The 16,402-nt window shown below is 45.2% G+C and overlaps 5 protein-coding genes across 5 annotated transcripts; 1 reads left to right on the forward strand and 4 right to left on the reverse strand.

The window, feature by feature from the left end:
* Nucleotides 1-201: 201 nt before the first annotated feature.
* On the reverse strand, nt 202-2,413 carry V1508DRAFT_407811 (uncharacterized protein). The gene is made up of 4 exons (XM_066938919.1): nt 1,840-2,413; nt 674-1,782; nt 576-623; nt 202-527 (listed from the first exon to the last, which is right to left on the reverse strand). Exons 1-4 carry the CDS (start codon nt 1,962-1,964, stop codon nt 316-318), a joined length of 1,494 nt encoding a protein of 497 aa, XP_066799075.1. The 5' UTR covers nt 1,965-2,413; the 3' UTR covers nt 202-315.
* V1508DRAFT_436341 (meiosis protein SPO22/ZIP4 like-domain-containing protein) lies at nt 2,304-6,808 on the forward strand. The gene is made up of 22 exons (XM_066942109.1): nt 2,304-2,618; nt 2,681-2,917; nt 2,981-3,040; nt 3,090-3,140; nt 3,190-3,239; nt 3,292-3,661; nt 3,709-3,782; nt 3,841-3,928; nt 3,985-4,036; nt 4,089-4,124; nt 4,186-4,355; nt 4,406-4,464; nt 4,517-4,644; nt 4,697-4,842; nt 4,907-5,194; nt 5,248-5,555; nt 5,610-5,822; nt 5,873-5,954; nt 6,009-6,028; nt 6,085-6,271; nt 6,337-6,458; nt 6,521-6,808. The coding sequence occupies exons 1-22, from the start codon at nt 2,528-2,530 to the stop codon at nt 6,572-6,574; spliced, it is 2,886 nt and encodes a 961-aa protein (XP_066799076.1). The 5' UTR covers nt 2,304-2,527; the 3' UTR covers nt 6,575-6,808.
* Nucleotides 6,630-9,228, reverse strand: V1508DRAFT_407821 (uncharacterized protein). The gene is made up of 4 exons (XM_066938920.1): nt 8,531-9,228; nt 8,050-8,466; nt 7,487-7,988; nt 6,630-7,434 (listed from the first exon to the last, which is right to left on the reverse strand). The coding sequence occupies exons 1-4, from the start codon at nt 8,914-8,916 to the stop codon at nt 6,997-6,999; spliced, it is 1,743 nt and encodes a 580-aa protein (XP_066799077.1). The 5' UTR covers nt 8,917-9,228; the 3' UTR covers nt 6,630-6,996.
* A 144-nt stretch (nt 9,229-9,372) lies between these two features.
* Nucleotides 9,373-13,491, reverse strand: V1508DRAFT_407822 (Fusaric acid resistance protein-like-domain-containing protein). The gene is made up of 10 exons (XM_066938921.1): nt 12,153-13,491; nt 11,766-12,095; nt 11,589-11,702; nt 10,927-11,534; nt 10,718-10,870; nt 10,539-10,663; nt 10,132-10,487; nt 9,968-10,076; nt 9,749-9,910; nt 9,373-9,694 (listed from the first exon to the last, which is right to left on the reverse strand). Exons 1-10 carry the CDS (start codon nt 13,269-13,271, stop codon nt 9,597-9,599), a joined length of 3,174 nt encoding a protein of 1,057 aa, XP_066799078.1. The 5' UTR covers nt 13,272-13,491; the 3' UTR covers nt 9,373-9,596.
* On the reverse strand, nt 13,492-16,242 carry V1508DRAFT_452974 (thioredoxin-like protein). Its single transcript, XM_066942531.1, has 2 exons — nt 14,827-16,242; nt 13,492-14,776 (listed from the first exon to the last, which is right to left on the reverse strand). The coding sequence occupies exons 1-2, from the start codon at nt 15,931-15,933 to the stop codon at nt 13,844-13,846; spliced, it is 2,040 nt and encodes a 679-aa protein (XP_066799079.1). The 5' UTR covers nt 15,934-16,242; the 3' UTR covers nt 13,492-13,843.
* Between the last annotated feature and the right edge of the window lie 160 nt (nt 16,243-16,402).

The following is a 16,402-nucleotide window of genomic DNA, read 5'->3' on the forward strand; positions in this document are numbered from 1 at the left end:
TATCTCTGCAATGCGTCATCAATGCGTGCTGGAATCTGCGTAAATGACGTCCCTCCGCGTACGTTTAGGCACATGAACTAAACAAACAATCAGATTTTGCGCCATCGGGGCTGCCAGCGTTCTACGCGCCATTTTTATTAAACAAAATGTGAACGCGTCAATCACTACGGACGCGTTAGTTGTTGTCAGCTCAAGTTTTGCCTCGACTGTATCCAGCGCAGGAGAATATATTATGAACACCCGTTGACAATGCCCACTCGCCAAACCTGCGATCAAATATACACCTATTCACTAATGTTTATTAATCACGGACGACTAACTCTTACTCAGCACCGCCATTAAAGCATTTCCAACTACGCCTCGCAGCCGTACGTCTTTGTTCGGCAACCCTGGCGGCCACGTCTTTCTGGCGTTCATCGCTGCGGAAAATAATACCGCATAGGCGATTGAAAAGGTCACGCATTCTGCATATTCGTGGAATTTATCGAAATCTTCAGGGAGAAAAGCGCCGAGTGCGCGCGGTGCGACTGTAAAATGTTAGCCGGTAATAGTTTAGAGTTTATTAAGATATTTACCAAATAGTGCTAGTTCGCCTCGTCGTCTGGGGTTCTCTAGCAGAACGCCTACAGAACGGTGTCAACTCCATCTACAATAGGAGTGGCAGAATACTTACTCCATCCACACATAAAGCATCCCAATGCTGGTCCAACTGTGTCATCCCACCTCAGCCTTTTAACTTTGGGAAACAAATACGGGCCAGCCCTTGTTCTTGTAAAGCACACTGAATACCAGGCAAGCGCGACAAACATGCCCAAGAACGAGGCAGACCTGCAGGCGCTAAATAGAGCACCCGTCATATGTTGTAATTTTGGCCTTGGACGTGCGCGAAACAAGAAAGCCATATTTAATGGAATATAGATTGCCAAGGCTGACGTAAAAGCCCGCAAAAAACGCAACGCAGCATGGACTTCGCAATTTTCTGTCTTGTTAGCATGAACGATCGAGCATGGAATAGGAACCGTTACTGCCGGGTCACCGTATTCCGTGGGCAATCCAAGCTTGTCACAGCTAGGCGCCAGTATATGTGCGCATCCTGTATCTTTGCCGTAGATAAAGTCACCGGATTTGACGAGTCGAAGAGCGGTTAATAGATTCGTGTCCATCTCCGCGAACTTCGTGATCCAATGGTTGTACGATTTCGGCAGCCGCGTTGGATGGTAAAACCACGCGTACATCACGACTGTGGCGGACGCTACAAATCCGTAAATATCTGTAGTTCTATAGTCAGGAGGTGATATGCCATGTAGTGATTTGTATTGTGCCGCGACACCAGCACGTCGGTAGAGGTAATCGATCGCAGATGTTACAGTGAACAACGTGTTATCGATTGTACGTCCGTGCTCTTGTCTTTTCGTGACTTGTTCCTCGGCTTGAAGGCTAATATCCTTTGTGGCATCCCGCTTGAGAAGACGCTGATGCCAATGTAATGTGCAGCCGCTAGCTAGCATCGTCGCAATGAATGCTGATAAACGCGAGTAACGCTCTGACTTTGACAGCTTGAAGACGATGATCTCTGTAATTCGTGAAAAGGAAATAGATGATGCAAGTAGTGCAGCCCAGAAAATTGGAAGTTCATTAAGAGCTAATGCTGAAAGTAGAATATGCTTCACTCCGCTCAAGTATTTACGCACGCGATCTGGTCTGCGAAGAGCTAGTACCGTAATATTCAAAATACGAGGACCGACCACTGCTGCAAACGAAAGGAGAAACGCTCGCAGTGCGCTAAATGCGCACGTTAGAACCGTTCAAGTACATATAGCCACGAATGTGTAAACATACGGCTTAACCGCCGGGTTTCGCAAAATTGCAAGAAGGACGGTCTTCTGCGCCCTCGTCAAACTCCGCGGAGTGGAACAGATTGTTGACGGCATGTCCAAGTATATACTTTCTCCTCTAGTGTACATAAGTCTGTCGCATTCCTACGCAGTTGCGATGTGGACATCTGTATTCTGCAGCCCACCCCTGCAATCTTGATCTGAACTCCGCGAGCGTTTACGCTAACCACCTGAACCCAATTACACTTGTCGACTGCGTAGTTGACACTGTCATCAGATCCTGCACAGTCACTTGATAATCTTCCTAGATTGCCAGCCGCTGGATGTGGTATGAATCGTCACCTCGTATGCAATCCACATTCTTGACGTGCGATTGTGGAGTCCCCACATGCACTGCCGTCTTACCCGGCTCTAAACTGCCAGGTAGAAGTTCAGCTCAGTTAACTTGCATAATTAGGCACAATTAGTGATGGCCTTCCCTCACGTGCAAAGCAAGTGTTTTGATTCTCCGTCGACGCGTCCAGACATATACAGTGACTAATCGCGTAGCCGGAAGACTGGTTCGACCAAACTCGATTTCTGGCACTATCAAAAGAAATTCTTTTCGAGTCTGACACACAGACGCGACATATAAGCAAACAGATATTAACAATCAAGACTTACGTCTTCGGTGGAGGCAACGCGGCGACGAGATGGATAATGAAGCGGCCGCTACATTGTTTCCTAAATCCACCAACAGCGCACCAGGATCTAATTTAGAAAAGAGGATTCAGAATGTTCGAGGTACGTTGGCTATTAGTATGGTGTATCCTGCATGGCTAAAATAATAAAATTATGCGTTACAGATCAAGCCACCTCTATATGGGATAAACTCAAACGCAATCCTCATGATCGCACTATAACAGCAGCCGCTGAATCGATGATAGTGGCTTTAGAACAGCTTGCATTCACGGTATCTAAGGGGAAACATACAACTATTAATGATACTACGTTAGATGATATTGGTACTCGACTATGGAACGCGACAACGATTTTGATTAGAGAGGACGCCGAGAAGATCGACAAAACAGCTGTCTGCACAGGTGAGCCGAATACGCGGATGGCAAAGGCACACCCTGTATTGATGAACACTAACGTTGATATAGTGCGATGTGCTGCTTCTTTTATAATTGATTGTGCGGAAAAGTTGGCAAAGACGAACGCGAGTGGGTAGACTGCTGTTGTGCTGCTTGTCGCGGGCTAAACAAGACATAGGCGAATTTCGGATATTCAAGTGCTACCTTAAAGCGCTGAAAATGTGTTTAGGTAGGCTTTTTCCTGCTGCTGTCAGTACAACATCGGCTAATTCGAACAGACCATGAAGAAGGTATTTTAGCAACAAAGCTAGTTGATAGACTGTCGAAGGTACGCCTGAATCGCTAGAGCCAATATACTTGCACGATAGTAACAGACGTAGCTGTATGACGCTTTGCTCAAGAGGGAGACACCACGATCCGCGAGCGACCAGCGGACGTTCTCTGTTGTCTCTATAGAGTACTATATGTGGCGCGTCGCACACGCGTGGAAGCAAGAGAATACAGCCCTGATGGACCTCCTGTACTCCAAACTTCCTCCGCATCTCTCGTCGGTTAATATTCCGTCTAAGAAACTCGAATCGCTAGTCGACATATTCTATCAAATCGGCACCGATTTCCTGCGAAAAAAGCAGTATGAGAATGCGGATAAGTGGCTAGGTCTAGGAACAGACCTATTTCTTCATATCGATTCGGACGGAGACTTAAGCGAAACCGCAATTGAGCTAAAATTTAATGTGATGCGGAATCAAAGTAAGTATTGATGGTCACGTATGCCATCTGACGCTGACGGCTGCTAGTTCGCGCACTGTATAATACTGGAGGGGCGGATGATATTGCGAAGGCTAAGAATCTCTTGCGAGATATGGAAGATGTATAGATTAATGAATTCTGACAATTCCTTCAGAACGAGTATTAATGGGCGGTTACAGGAATTCCCAAGTACCATCTGGTTTTTAATGCTGAAGTTTGACGTTGCAAAGAACGATAAAACCGGCTCGCCTGATGTCATGTTGGATGGTACGCTACCAAGGATATTTGAGCCGCAAAATAAAATATCTAACACTGTGGAATAGTCATCATGCAGATGATATTTTTGGGGAACTTGACCGCTACATCGTTCAAAATGTAAGAATTATTGCAAACAGATTCGCGCCTGAGTATTAACTTCATATTTTAGAATTCTGAACACGATACAAAGTCTTCTGAATGAGAAGTGAGTCTGCCAAGTATATTTGCCGTGGGCGCAGTGTGCCTAACACATATTCCTGTGCAAGTGCTGTTTTGGCGTGCAAGGCACTAGATTATCTCCTGACGAAGAAGCTGTCTTTAGTCGATCGGCAAGACTGGCTCCAGGAAGCATTCGTGCTTCGAGTGACGGCTATTTCTAAGGATACATCTATGCAGCAGCATGATTCGATTAATGCACTCACCAAATTATTCGCAGGTGAGACTTATATGGCGTGCTACCAGGCGTCGTAGCTGACTCATGTTTAGCTATGGAGAAATTGATATCAGAGCCATTATCGGCAAAAGCCGTGAATGGTGGCCAAGCAGTAAGCTTTTTGACCGTGCCCATCCTTGAGCATCGCTGAGCTATTTCTTAAGATACTGTGGAGAACCGGCGAGTCCTTTTTCGCGTCAGAGAAATTCGAAGCCGCGTTAGAATGGTTTAGACTTGGACTCCATCCTATTTTCTATAATTCTGGCGAAATTAACAGGGCAAAAATTTTTCGGTATGGTTTCTCAAATCGCGTTTGTATAGATTGACTGCTAATGACTGCTTAGGAAGGTGATGCTGTGCGACTTTAATTTACAGAATTATACTGCGGTCAGGGGGACATACAGTGAGATGCCGGCTGCAAGCCAAGAGTCACCTTTAACACAGTATATTCTGTATAACACTGCTCTGACGACATTTGACGATGAATTAGGTATGAGCTATTATTTATAATCTGAACGAAACGAAGCCGACTAATTGCTGATATTTACGATTAGCGCAAAATTGTTTGAATAAGATCTCAACTTCGCCAACAGCAGATGCGAGAATGATGTGCGCGTGCGCTATGGAAGCCCAGCAAAAAGACAACAAGTCAATAACACTTGCAGCGATGAAATTTATTGTGCAGAAATTACAAGATAAAGATAACGCGAGCCCACGTCAGGAAATCCACGTGCCCGCCCTGCTAAGATGCGTTATACGGCTCATGGTGCTTGAAATCGAGAAAACTGTCCCTAACAAGGCAGTAACTGAGATAGATCAGTTATGTCAGTATTTTGAAAACTGTAAGTGGTGACTACTTGATTGTTTGTGTTTGTGTTTTTGCTGATGCGTCCAGCGCATGCTCTCGCCAAGCAGTCACAGTCGTCTCAAGCAGCTGAGGGCAGTTTCGACGCGAATGAATGTGAATGGTTTGCAAGAAATGCATACAATACGGCGCTGAAAGGTTGCAAGCGCTGGCCACCTGAATCGACACTACGACTATCCGACTGCTGTCTTAAATTTATTGGACTATATCAAGGAAAAGTGGATAGAAATGACGCGCAGGCAATGGACATAATCCTGTGGCAACGCATTACAGCGCTGTTCTTGTCTTCATCAGCAGCGGTTTACATGGCTAGATTAAAAGAGCATATTCCGGAACAAGTATATTAGAACGATTTGACATTTGTACTGGTTAATTAACTGTTTTTCTATTAGAGAGAGTTATTCCAAATGGCACGTCGTCATGTGCGAACATTTCGACAAGCGATCGCGGAATATGTTCAGTTCATTTCTACAAGGCCAGAAATCAAAGATAATATCGAAACGAGACAACTTGATCTACAGGCAAAGTTGGCGGCGATGCTGGCTTTTGATTTTGAAGCGGCTGCGAATTTGGAGATTTGGTCTGAGTTGCCAAGCATTACCGAGGTTTGTTGATTAGTTGTGTGTAGCGGAGTGAAAGCGGACTAAACAGATAGGAAATATTGAAATTGAAGCCAGAACTGCGGACATACGAAAGTTTGGTTGATGTTTTGCTTGGTGCATCGAGCCCAGTGGACGGTGGTTCTCTTCGTGTTTTGACATATCATGATTAACAATACTAATTGGTCGTAGAAACACTGATCGTCTTACAAGTACCGTGAACTCTAGATTAATTGTGGCAAATCTGGTTATTACTAACAACCCCCAGATGATTCTGAGCGCGACACTTCTAGACCAAGACAACGAGATCGAAAAGCTATCTCGATGGGTGCGCTGCCTAGTGACGGTTTCACTACCCCGACGACAAGAAGTTACGGAGCAAATTCTAAGCCAAGTGCTAATTAAACTTGGTGATTTCAAAGAGCGATATCCGCAAGAAGAAACGCATTGGCTATGTATATAAATATGGCTGCCTTCACTGCAGCATGTGTAGTCGACAATGTAACTAATTCCGTTTTAGCTACAACGTGCTGGAACTACGGTGTCGACTTGTACTGCACAAATAATATTCCAGGCTGTAAACGATGGTGCGAAATAGCTATATCTTTGGCTGGCTTCGTGAACGAGACGATTGAATACCAGGTTCATATTTTATTTAGTTTCAGTCTCATAGTACAAATAGCGCTAACCGACATATAACTTAGATGCAACAAAATTATCTCAGGATATGCAATACTAACAATGCAGATTTAATGTAATCTATTTGCTCCAAGATTGTATTTTTACTGTCAACCATTTAGTTTAGAGAGAGTTGCCCGAGTAATTGTATAGGAATCTTGCTTTGACCAATTTCTAGGTAGATATTGTTTGACTGTGACGAAGAGCAAGCGAAACTTTTATATTACAAAACCACCCAAATACGCTGACAAGACAATACTACCTAACATCCCGCATAACTTTGCTGCGCTTTAGCAATGCTATCACAATCGGAGGCACATAATTCACAATTATTAATAATGAGCTCCCATGTTTCAAACTTTCAGAATGTTGATGTTCGAAGCAAAGTCAGCCCCCATAAAACCGAAATAAGTAAACAATTTGAAAACCCTCCCATAGCCATTTATGTGTATGTACAAGAGTATACTAAAATTACAAAATGTATCTTCGAGAGTGACAAAATTTACTGCGAACTAGCCGCTGTACTTGATTGTTCGATGATCAAATGTTCGTCCACATTCTCGTCGTCTACAGCAAACTTACGTTCACTGACATGTTCTTCCTCGTCCTTAGATGTCAATCCTGGAGCAATCCAAACCTTGTGGGTAATCTTCTCTCCTTTCCCATTTGGATGTGAATACAAGCAATCCGGATTCGTACACGATCTATCATATCGGCAAGGGATGCTAAGCGGGTGCGTAAAGACACAATCCAATCTGGTACATTGAGCACCGTTACGGCAGAGGACAGCTGATTTCGGATGGCGAAATTTACAGTGTGGATTCGCGCAGTAGGGGTAATACTTGCACTGTTCCAGACTTCGTCCGGAGTCTTCAGGTGCGTTTGTCATTGTGACTTCGTCGGCTCTCATGGACGCAGGTGATGGATGACCCTTATCACACTGTGTTAACGTTAGCAATACTGATTGACGCGCAAATAATAATAGAACGTACATTCTCATCTGTGCATGCAATTCCATCGGCACACACTTCGTTTCGAAGAATAAGGGCCGAGCTGTTCGCCGGTGTCGGATGTGCAAATGAGCACTCCGCATTTGCACACTTTAAACCAAACTTGCACAAAGGCATCTGTTCGTCACCATTGTGCTGTGGAGCACTCGACTTGGTCCAAGTATTCGGCTTGGCTTGATTGTAATTTTGTGTCTGCTTGGGGACTGACGCAGGCATTGTATACTGAGGGAATGCGGACTGCAATTGATTTCCACTGTTCTGAAATCCACCATACTGTTGGTTCATAAATTGTTGCTGTAGCCGAGCAGCCATCATGGCTTCGTTCATCTGATTTCTCGACCATTGCGTGCCCATTTCGAATAGTGGTGTGAACTGGTACTGACCTCCAGATGCAACATACTTCGCAGCATCTTCGGCCGACATATCTTCGTCGACGTGGATCTTGGCACACGTTCCTCGCTCATTCGGACAGTTAGGATATTGCCTATATACCGCTTAATATAAAAGCCTTCTTGCCAACTACTCCGTCATTGAATCATACATACTCGCATATCTGGATAGGATGAGGAAACTTGCAAGGTGCCATATGATACGGCCAATGTCTGCATCGGTTCCTTGGCGTAAGCTCGACTTGTACCTCATCACCCCGCTCATTGGCATTGACATCGTGCCCGTATCCATTGTTACTTCGGTATCCATTTTGGAAATTGCTTCGGATAAAACTCATTCTGTCACCGAATCCATTGTTCATACCACGACCACGGTAACCAAAGCCACTCTGACGTCCGTAACCGTTACTTTGTTGGAATTGGTTGAATCGTTGTGGCGCATTGTTCTGCTTGCCTATCAAATACTGCCCCCGCGCACGATGAAGATGGCCCTCGGGTCGCTGCTGCATGGCATTCTTCATGTTGTTGAAGAGCCGATTTCTAATCGGTCGATCATTCGATGGTCCCGTGGGTCTAGATAATAGTACATCAATATCTGCCAGAAAAAAGAAATTGGCAACATGACGCTGGTGCTTACATGCTGATATCGCTATCTACTTGCATGGCCGACTGATCGTGTGACATATTATCGCCACCTTGAACATTATCCAAGTTCATTCTTGAATCCTCATGAGACGGTGCCGAGATATTCTGTTCCTTCCCTTGATTCTCTGTATTCGATAATCGCTTTAATTCTTCGAACAGCCATGTAGTGAAGTCATTGGTAAATCGATCACGACCTAATAGCTCGCCAAGTTCATCATGGATCTGCTCTGCACCCTTATTGTTGCACATCATCACAGTAATGAACTCTGATATAAATGGCGTCTCATCCTCTGCGAATCCTTCGTTTTGCAATCGCTGTCCGATAGATGCTTGAAGCGCCTCAGCGAGAGGCGAACCAACCGTTAAATTCGCATCCATTTTTCTTTCAATTCTACTTGACTGAATGTAAGCCCAAGTCCCTCCAGGAATATAAGGAGAACCAAACAGTCGTTGAATCTGACCGAATCTGCTTCCTACAATAGAGGTGATGGATCTGATTCGATTCAGAGAGTGACACGTCGAGGAGTGTCATATATATGAAAAGCGAGACTCGCTTGGCTACGACTTTCTTCGTGGCGTTCTGTGCCCAAAAGATGACCAAGCTAATCACGTGCCTCTTCGTTCGTACTGCACTCTATCACTTCCCAAATTAGAGGTTTTCGTACCGATTCATATTATTGTGGGGCAAGTTGAGTCGGTAGGATTTCGAAACTCGAAAGCCCTGTACCAAACCCGGACTGATGCAAGTCTTCGAAAACCCAGCCGCCTTCCGACCCTCATCAACTTTGCTAGCGGAATCGTTAAATTCCTACGTAAATTTTTTGAGGAGTTTATCCGCAGTGTTAAACTATGGTTCTGATTAATGAGACAAAAGACTATTTGTAGAGAAAAGGTTTAACTAAAAATAAATAACGCCTCCGCCACCAAGTTACCCGAAAATGTGATAATCAACGCATAAAAAACCCCTTTAGCAACCATATGATAAATATGCAGCGCTTAGATACACTAATTAGTCACAACATCACAGGCTCACAGCTGTAGGTCACGCACATGACCGACTATATTGACAAAGTTTCTTCTTCTATAGATCCATATACTTCTTGTAGAGACGCGATTATGTGAAGGAGACCGTCATTGATCGACATGGTAGCGAGGACTCACTATGTTAGCTCCAATTTACAGATGACAAACCATATAGTGAAAGACTTACTGAATGCGTAAAACAGTACAAAGTCGTCTTCTGTTCCAGCGTCCTCGCTGAGCTGCTTCATACGATACTCGCTTACCTTAACAATCATTCGATCACGAGCGTGTACAGTATTCGGGAGATCATATGGAAGAGGTAAATTCAAACGCAATGCTGATGCGATTACTAAAGAGCGACGTCATTAGTTTTACCTCAACTGCATATGAAGCTCGCATCACTCACGGTAAAATAGCAAGAAAATTCGATTGCTTAATTCTTTACGTTCCTCGATCGTGTAAGCAATCATCTGTGATTCCCGTTCCGATGCATAAAGATCTTTCGTGATCATTGACTATCGATATATTTAGACCCTTCTCAAAAGTATTCTCATCAACTGTCCAACATACATTCATGTTGTGGTAAACGTCCAAGATCTCCTGTGTAGCCTTCATGATACTATCATAGTGCTTTGTTGGAAACGGGCCCTTGAGTCGAAACTCATTCCCAGCAGCGAACATCAACGTGCGCATCTTCAACAGCGATTTCTGTAATTTCTGCTCGTCCTGAATGCTGACATATGGCTTCAATGGCTCACCCCTAACGGAAAGGCTATTGAGGGGATCATTCTTCCAAATCAATCCCATCCGAATCCACAGAACGCTCAGTTTACGTTTCAAATTCGCTCGTGCACTGTTTGGCCAAATATACAAAGTAATGAATAAACTCCACAAAACCCCACTAGATACGGATATCAGACGATGATCTAAATTGGTCAATATTATTACACTACTCAGACCATATTAATAAGACTCACAGGCGATCTCGCTAACGATTGGTTTCACTCCTCCTTCATCTTCGTTGCTGTCATCACGGTCAATGTCGTTCTGTGATAAACTATAAGAATACAGAGCCGTAAGATTAAACGCCAAAAGTATAAATCTGGATCGGATTAGTAGAAGGTTTGTGAATGTTGCGACTTAGATATCTGTATACCTTCCGAAGGCACTGTTATTTTTCCAACCATGAATAATGCAGAAGCACGGGAACGCAATAAGCAAACCCGTCAACGCCAAAGCCACACGATTAGATGGGAAGATGAACCAGATTAGCCAAGCAGAGTAGCACCCTATAGCCGTCCCGCAAAGCCTAAGGACAGAACGTTAGCATTGCCTTCACGCACCTGTTGTAACCTACTGGCGTACCTGTAAATCACAGACGACGTTGTACCTCCGATTGAGATATTCATCATAAGTACAAAAGTTACCAATCCCCACTCTCCTCGGTAATGGCTAAAAACTTCTCGTGATTGAGGAATGTAAGCAGGAAGTGTGAACAGTAACGCACCAACGCCGACTTTGATCCCAAATCGTGCATCGTTCCTTCGGAACATTCGTAACGCGCGCCAAAGTTTCAATGTCCATGGGTCACGAGATGTATCCTTCTGATTTTTAGCACCCAAATTATCATCGCTAAATAAATGAGCCAGGTTGGAAGGAATTGTAACGTCCTCTTCTTCTGAGCCATCGTCGGCCATTTTTAGATTCTTCGGATTTGTTCTCCAGAACACAAGCCACCACCAAGACCTTGGACGTCCACTCGACACATATTCTTCATACTCTCTCAAAATATGAAGAATGCTGTGAATTTCTCTGGCTAGGTCTACAAGACCCTGAGAAAATTGGCCACAGGTGGAAGCCACTTTCTCTAGGTGGATTGCGAGTTCCGCGCGATTTGATTGCTGTGCAAATATTTCCTGAGAATATATCTCCTTCAGAGCTTTCGTACGAGCGGAAGAGAAAAGATCAAGAGCCTATAATTTGTCAGAATCTTACAATCCTTGTCATTCGTCGGTCGTGAGACATACCATATTCAGGCTAGGCCCAAATCTTGAATTCAAGTGTACGTCGTACGTTGGAGAATTCTTATCGTCAAAAGGCAAAACTTCCAGAATACCTTTGATAGTAAATGTAAGTGATTTCTGCATATATGATTAATATCTCTGTATAAACTTCCACGTAAAGAATATAAACATTAATCCTACCATTGGTGGGCCCAAGTAGTACACGAAGATATCAAATAGCTCGCCACAAGAAGACCGAGTATCTCCCGGATGAAGATTTGTCAAATGCCATTGCATTTGCAACGAACTTCTCAAACCGCCAAGATGTTGCGTTAAGCTTTGGATGGATTTGACCAGTCTCATCTGTAGGAAATATTCAGTTTCCGTGCCGCAGACGTAATGCTCATATTTGGCTTCTTGGATGGTAGTATCGAGCGACGATATGAGACTACCTGCAACATTGAATAATTCTTCGATTTCAGTCTTGCTGACCTCAGTACCCGACAAAAAACTTCTGGTTATGATCACCAGCTTGATTCCAAATGTTAGATTCATGTTGACCATGTAATATATTAATTCAAGACTTACGATATGCGTGTAGGTACCCATTAGCTTTTTACAAGTCTTTTTCAGTCTACTAATTGCAGTCACGGGAAAGACCAAAAAGCACACCGTGGCTGAAATAAATACGCCGAGGTTCACTAAAAATCCGACCTGCACAATTTTAGAGAAAGACACTGTTCCTTCTTGCACCGATCCCTCGCGCACTAAAATTCTGGTGAACGCGGTTGATGCCACAGAGCACGCAGTATTGAACGTCTGTTTCCCCATTTTATGCTTCATAAGAGCAATTGATCCTAAGCCACCGGCGCAAAAGACGACCAGCACTATAGCGTGCCCAACCCATAGCAGATCAAGTTTTCTGAAAAACGCCGCGGTCACCATGCTGCAGCAGGAAAGAATGGTGCTGTAGACAAGAGCGAGTTCTGCAAATGTAAAAGCTTCTATCATACTTCCTATTGTTCTCGATGGGTGAAAATAAACCGTAACTGTCGCTGTCAAATGCTTGCCATCGCCCGACCCAAGCAGTGATGATATCGTTGTCGAAAATACGGTCAAGGAGGCAACGAAATACGTTAATGAGCATTTGAGCGGTCTCGCAAACTCCTGGAATAATATGTTGTCGTATATCCACCTGATGCACCATATCGCCTGTACCAGACGCATTAATCGTCGCTCGAATTTAGCGTAGTAACCCGATATCCATCGGAATATGCGAGTGGTCCTTGGAAACCACACTCGTGACCCGTTAGCACTGCCGTCGATCAGGAAAGCCGTATCTTCCCCCGCTTCGCTGTCCAAATCATATTCTGCGACTAAACTCTCCCGTCCTGATGCTTCTCCTATGGAATCAAACGGACGAAGAGTAATTTGTCTCCGTACTCGTTCGCCTGTCTCTGGGAGGATCAAGGAGTAGTTTCTTAGCATAGCGTATCTGGGTCTCTCCGATGTGGATCCTGGTTCCGCGTCTTTCGCGACTGATCGTAGCGGATTTATATCGCCATCCGCCTTCGCCTCCGTCATAGGAGTGCTTCTCGGACTGAGTCCATTCGACGTTGGCCGCGACACCACTGCTGCCGCGGTAACATCTGGCACGCAATCCGCACCGTCTCGCACTGTGGAGAGCGACTGTCCCGGATCCGACATTAAATTCAGTAAAAATGGACGTTACCGATGCGACGCGGCATATCAACTTTGGATAAGTGTGAACTTGCGTGGAGAAAACATCACACTTTTTTATAGGATTTGGTTGTACTATATTGACTGGTATAACAACATCGAGTTGGACCCCATACCGCCGCACGGTTGTCCCAAACGCGAGCTGCAAGAAAAACGGGAAATATCTGGGACCGTAAGGTTTCCAATTGATCGCCTTGGAAGGCAAATTCATATACTATTCTATAAATAAACTAGGCAATCCAGTAGCGGCCCTTGTGGTTCAGATAAATTGCCATCCTCAAAATTACATGTGAGAACACAAGTACAAGCACTTAACATCTAACATACAACACGAAACCGAACAAAAATGTTACAAACTATCAACATATAGACAATGGCAGCGACCAGGATAACAATAAGCAAGTATATATGTAACAACTGATAAATACAACGCAGTCCGTAACCAGTGTCTAGAACTTCGAAATTTCATTACTCCATGACTGACTCATTGAACATAATATATATAACACGCATCCTACTTGCTGTTTTCCAATTTCCATTTAATCAAATTTCCCGCCACCGACTGATGAAGGAATAATGCTATGACTACCATTCGACACATTCCGTGAAAACCGTCGAATTTTACCTTTCCAGTACCACGCAATAACAAGTGTTATACCAATTCCAAAACTCACAAGCGCGAACGCATAACCAGCGTCGGCCTGCTTGATAGTATTAACAAGGTTGACAAACTTACTGGTAGTAGACTTTGGCTTTATTTTATTTCGGTTGTCAATTACCGTCCGCAAAGTATCCAGAACAACCTGGCGAGATGTCGGAACAATTGGCTGACCATCAATGGTCTGGTCCCAGTATGCCTTGTTATCCTCGTCATTAATAATGACACGCTGACCAGACTGACGCACGTCGATGCCATAAGTCTTCTGAAGCCACCGCTCCCAGAACAGACCGTCAACCCATGCGAATCCCACCTCTTTCCTGGGTGACAGCACAATGTGCATATTCTGTGCCTCCTTAAGAGCCTTCTCGTCACCCTTGTCATTAGCCTCCTCAATCTTCATCTCCTTCAACTCGCGCTGGTTTTGACGCTCAGCTTTCTCCTGCCCAACACGCCTGTCGATCCATTCCAAAGCAGCAGCTTTCATCTCCTTCTTGGACAGCTCAAACTCTTCGTCCTTGGACTTGTCAAGGATACCAAGAACGACGGTACGCCCTTGCATAATCTCATGAGAATTGGCAGCTGATAGCTCCGGAAGGATAGGAAGCCACACAGTTTTCATCCAAGCCAGGACCTTCAGGTGGTCGCGCATATCTTTAGGCGAAAGCGCAGTATAGTAAGATGGACGGCCATCGCTTATGGCCACAAGTCGCGGGAATGTCGTCACACGGAACCGGGAGGCAAGGATTGGAGAAGTGGTGGTAAAGAGTGGTGCGTGGCCAATTAATGGCAACGCGAACCGGTCGAGCGCATCCTTAATTAACTGTTAACATCTGCATTGCCCGACCTAGAAGTTACACTTACAAAATCTTCTTTAGCTGTATTCTCGTCATAGAAATACAAGAAAATAACCTCCTCCTTTTTCTCAATTTCCTCAAACTCAGTCGCGTCGACCGAATGCACCCTGGCGCTCAGTGCCTTGTTGGCGAATGCCACCAGGTCGCCAACACCTCGAAGGCCATCGTATTCGACGCGTTCAGTTCCGACAAAGTACATGAGCGACGGGTAGCCGCGTAATCTAGCATCCTTGCACAATCGGCTTTCTTCGTCGCAATTAACTTCAGCGATGTTAAGCTTGCCCTGCATCTGACGGGCAAGTTCAAGCCACGCAGGCTCCAGTGCTTGGCAGTGACCACACCAAGGAACGTAAAATTTGATAAAGAAGCTCTCACGGGTAGAAGTTACAAGCTTCGTAAACGACGAGAAGGTGAGTGGGACGGAAACACCATTCGGATTCGGACTGCTAGTGGTGCTAGCCTCGAACTTCTCAGCATTGGCATTTTCCTTTGATGTCGCGGATTCCTCTTCAGCTACAGCCTTTGCACTTTCAGCGCCCTCAATTTTTTCCGTTGTCTGACCATCGGTCTTTGCGGCGACACTCTCCGGAGAACCCTTGGCAGCGCTAACAGTATTTTTCGTCATGTGTTTGAGAGTGTAATCCTTTAGGCCATCGTACGTACGCGCGCCGGTAGAAGGATACTTCTCCACCATTTTACCGTCCTGATACAAAATGAACGTGGGGTAGCCTGTGACGTCGTGCGCGTCGCAAAGGTCACCATTGGCAACACAGTCAATGTTGGCAAAATGGAAGTCTGCAGCCTCGGCCTCGCCAGCCAGGTCGTTCGACAATTTTGACCAGATTGGAGCCACAGCTTTGCAGTGGTGGCAGTACGGCGAGAAGTGCTTGACCCACCATGTTCCCTTGCCGTTCGTAACTTGTGACGCGAAGGACGTTGCGTCGAAGTCAATAGTCGCGTCCGTAGTTTGTGAGCTCTCTGTTGAGTCGACAACAGAATCGGCGTGGCCCTCAGCTGGAGGAGGAGAAGGAGGAGCGGCGGACACGGACACGGACAAGATTGATAATAATAGCCCTATTGAAATTACTAGGCTGGTTAGGGAGAGCGACCGCATTGTGATGTTGCGGTCGCGCGGACGAAGTCAGGGGGGAAGTTCGAGAGCTCGAATGTGCAGTCCCGCGAGTGCAGAAATTAGCTAACAACAGCAAGTCCAGCAAATGTATGTCCGAGCACTGGCGACCGGGACTAAGGCGATTGTGGACGTCTGTTCTGGCTGCGTTGGCCTGAAAATGGTTGCCTGCTTGAGGGTCGTGACTTGAACAGGTTATATCACTAACCACTGGAGATTTATCATCGGTGAGGCAGCACGAGACACGAAAGTGCAAAATGCGATCCAGCCAAAAAGAGCACAAGATAGAGTTGTTGCACCAGTACACCCTAACCTTGCCAGTCGGCTCAGAACCCTGACCCATGCTAATCAGTCTCTACAGCTTTGCGATGGATGGAACTCCCCCATAACGGAGTCCAATGGTAATATGTCAGCAAGCGCACACTATACCATAATGAATGATCCGTTACGACTT

Source organism: Lipomyces doorenjongii, assembly GCF_038497915.1.
Source record: "Lipomyces doorenjongii strain NRRL Y-27504 unplaced genomic scaffold V1508scaffold_1, whole genome shotgun sequence".
Taxonomy (NCBI): domain Eukaryota; kingdom Fungi; phylum Ascomycota; class Lipomycetes; order Lipomycetales; family Lipomycetaceae; genus Lipomyces; species Lipomyces doorenjongii.

What these genes read in the sequence shown, in the direction of transcription:
- V1508DRAFT_436341 (XM_066942109.1), top strand. Translation starts at nt 2,528, where the DNA reads ATGGATAATGAAGCGGCCGCTACATTGTTTCCTAAATCCACCAACAGC. An exon ending in TGCATCGAGCCCAGTGGACG is followed by an intron (nt 5,955 to 6,008) that starts GTGGTTCTCTTC and finishes AATTGGTCGTAG; the next exon opens with AAACACTGATCGTCTTACAA. An exon ending in AAACACTGATCGTCTTACAA is followed by an intron (nt 6,029 to 6,084) that starts GTACCGTGAACT and finishes AACAACCCCCAG; the next exon opens with ATGATTCTGAGCGCGACACT.
- V1508DRAFT_407822 (XM_066938921.1), bottom strand. Translation starts at nt 13,271, where the DNA reads ATGTCGGATCCGGGACAGTCGCTCTCCACAGTGCGAGACGGTGCGGAT. An exon ending in ACTACTTGGGCCCACCAATG is followed by an intron (nt 11,703 to 11,765) that starts GTAGGATTAATG and finishes TCATATATGCAG; the next exon opens with AAATCACTTACATTTACTAT. An exon ending in TTGGGCCTAGCCTGAATATG is followed by an intron (nt 11,535 to 11,588) that starts GTATGTCTCACG and finishes GACAAATTATAG; the next exon opens with GCTCTTGATCTTTTCTCTTC.
- V1508DRAFT_407811 (XM_066938919.1), bottom strand. Translation starts at nt 1,964, where the DNA reads ATGTACACTAGAGGAGAAAGTATATACTTGGACATGCCGTCAACAATC. An exon ending in CGAAACCCGGCGGTTAAGCC is followed by an intron (nt 1,783 to 1,839) that starts GTATGTTTACAC and finishes GTGCGCATTTAG; the next exon opens with CGCACTGCGAGCGTTTCTCC. An exon ending in ATGCTTTATGTGTGGATGGA is followed by an intron (nt 624 to 673) that starts GTAAGTATTCTG and finishes ACCGTTCTGTAG; the next exon opens with GCGTTCTGCTAGAGAACCCC.
- V1508DRAFT_407821 (XM_066938920.1), bottom strand. Translation starts at nt 8,916, where the DNA reads ATGGATGCGAATTTAACGGTTGGTTCGCCTCTCGCTGAGGCGCTTCAA. An exon ending in GTAGATAGCGATATCAGCAT is followed by an intron (nt 8,467 to 8,530) that starts GTAAGCACCAGC and finishes ACTATTATCTAG; the next exon opens with ACCCACGGGACCATCGAATG. An exon ending in CATCCTATCCAGATATGCGA is followed by an intron (nt 7,989 to 8,049) that starts GTATGTATGATT and finishes AGCGGTATATAG; the next exon opens with GCAATATCCTAACTGTCCGA.
- V1508DRAFT_452974 (XM_066942531.1), bottom strand. Translation starts at nt 15,933, where the DNA reads ATGCGGTCGCTCTCCCTAACCAGCCTAGTAATTTCAATAGGGCTATTA. An exon ending in ATACAGCTAAAGAAGATTTT is followed by an intron (nt 14,777 to 14,826) that starts GTAAGTGTAACT and finishes CAGTTAATTAAG; the next exon opens with GATGCGCTCGACCGGTTCGC.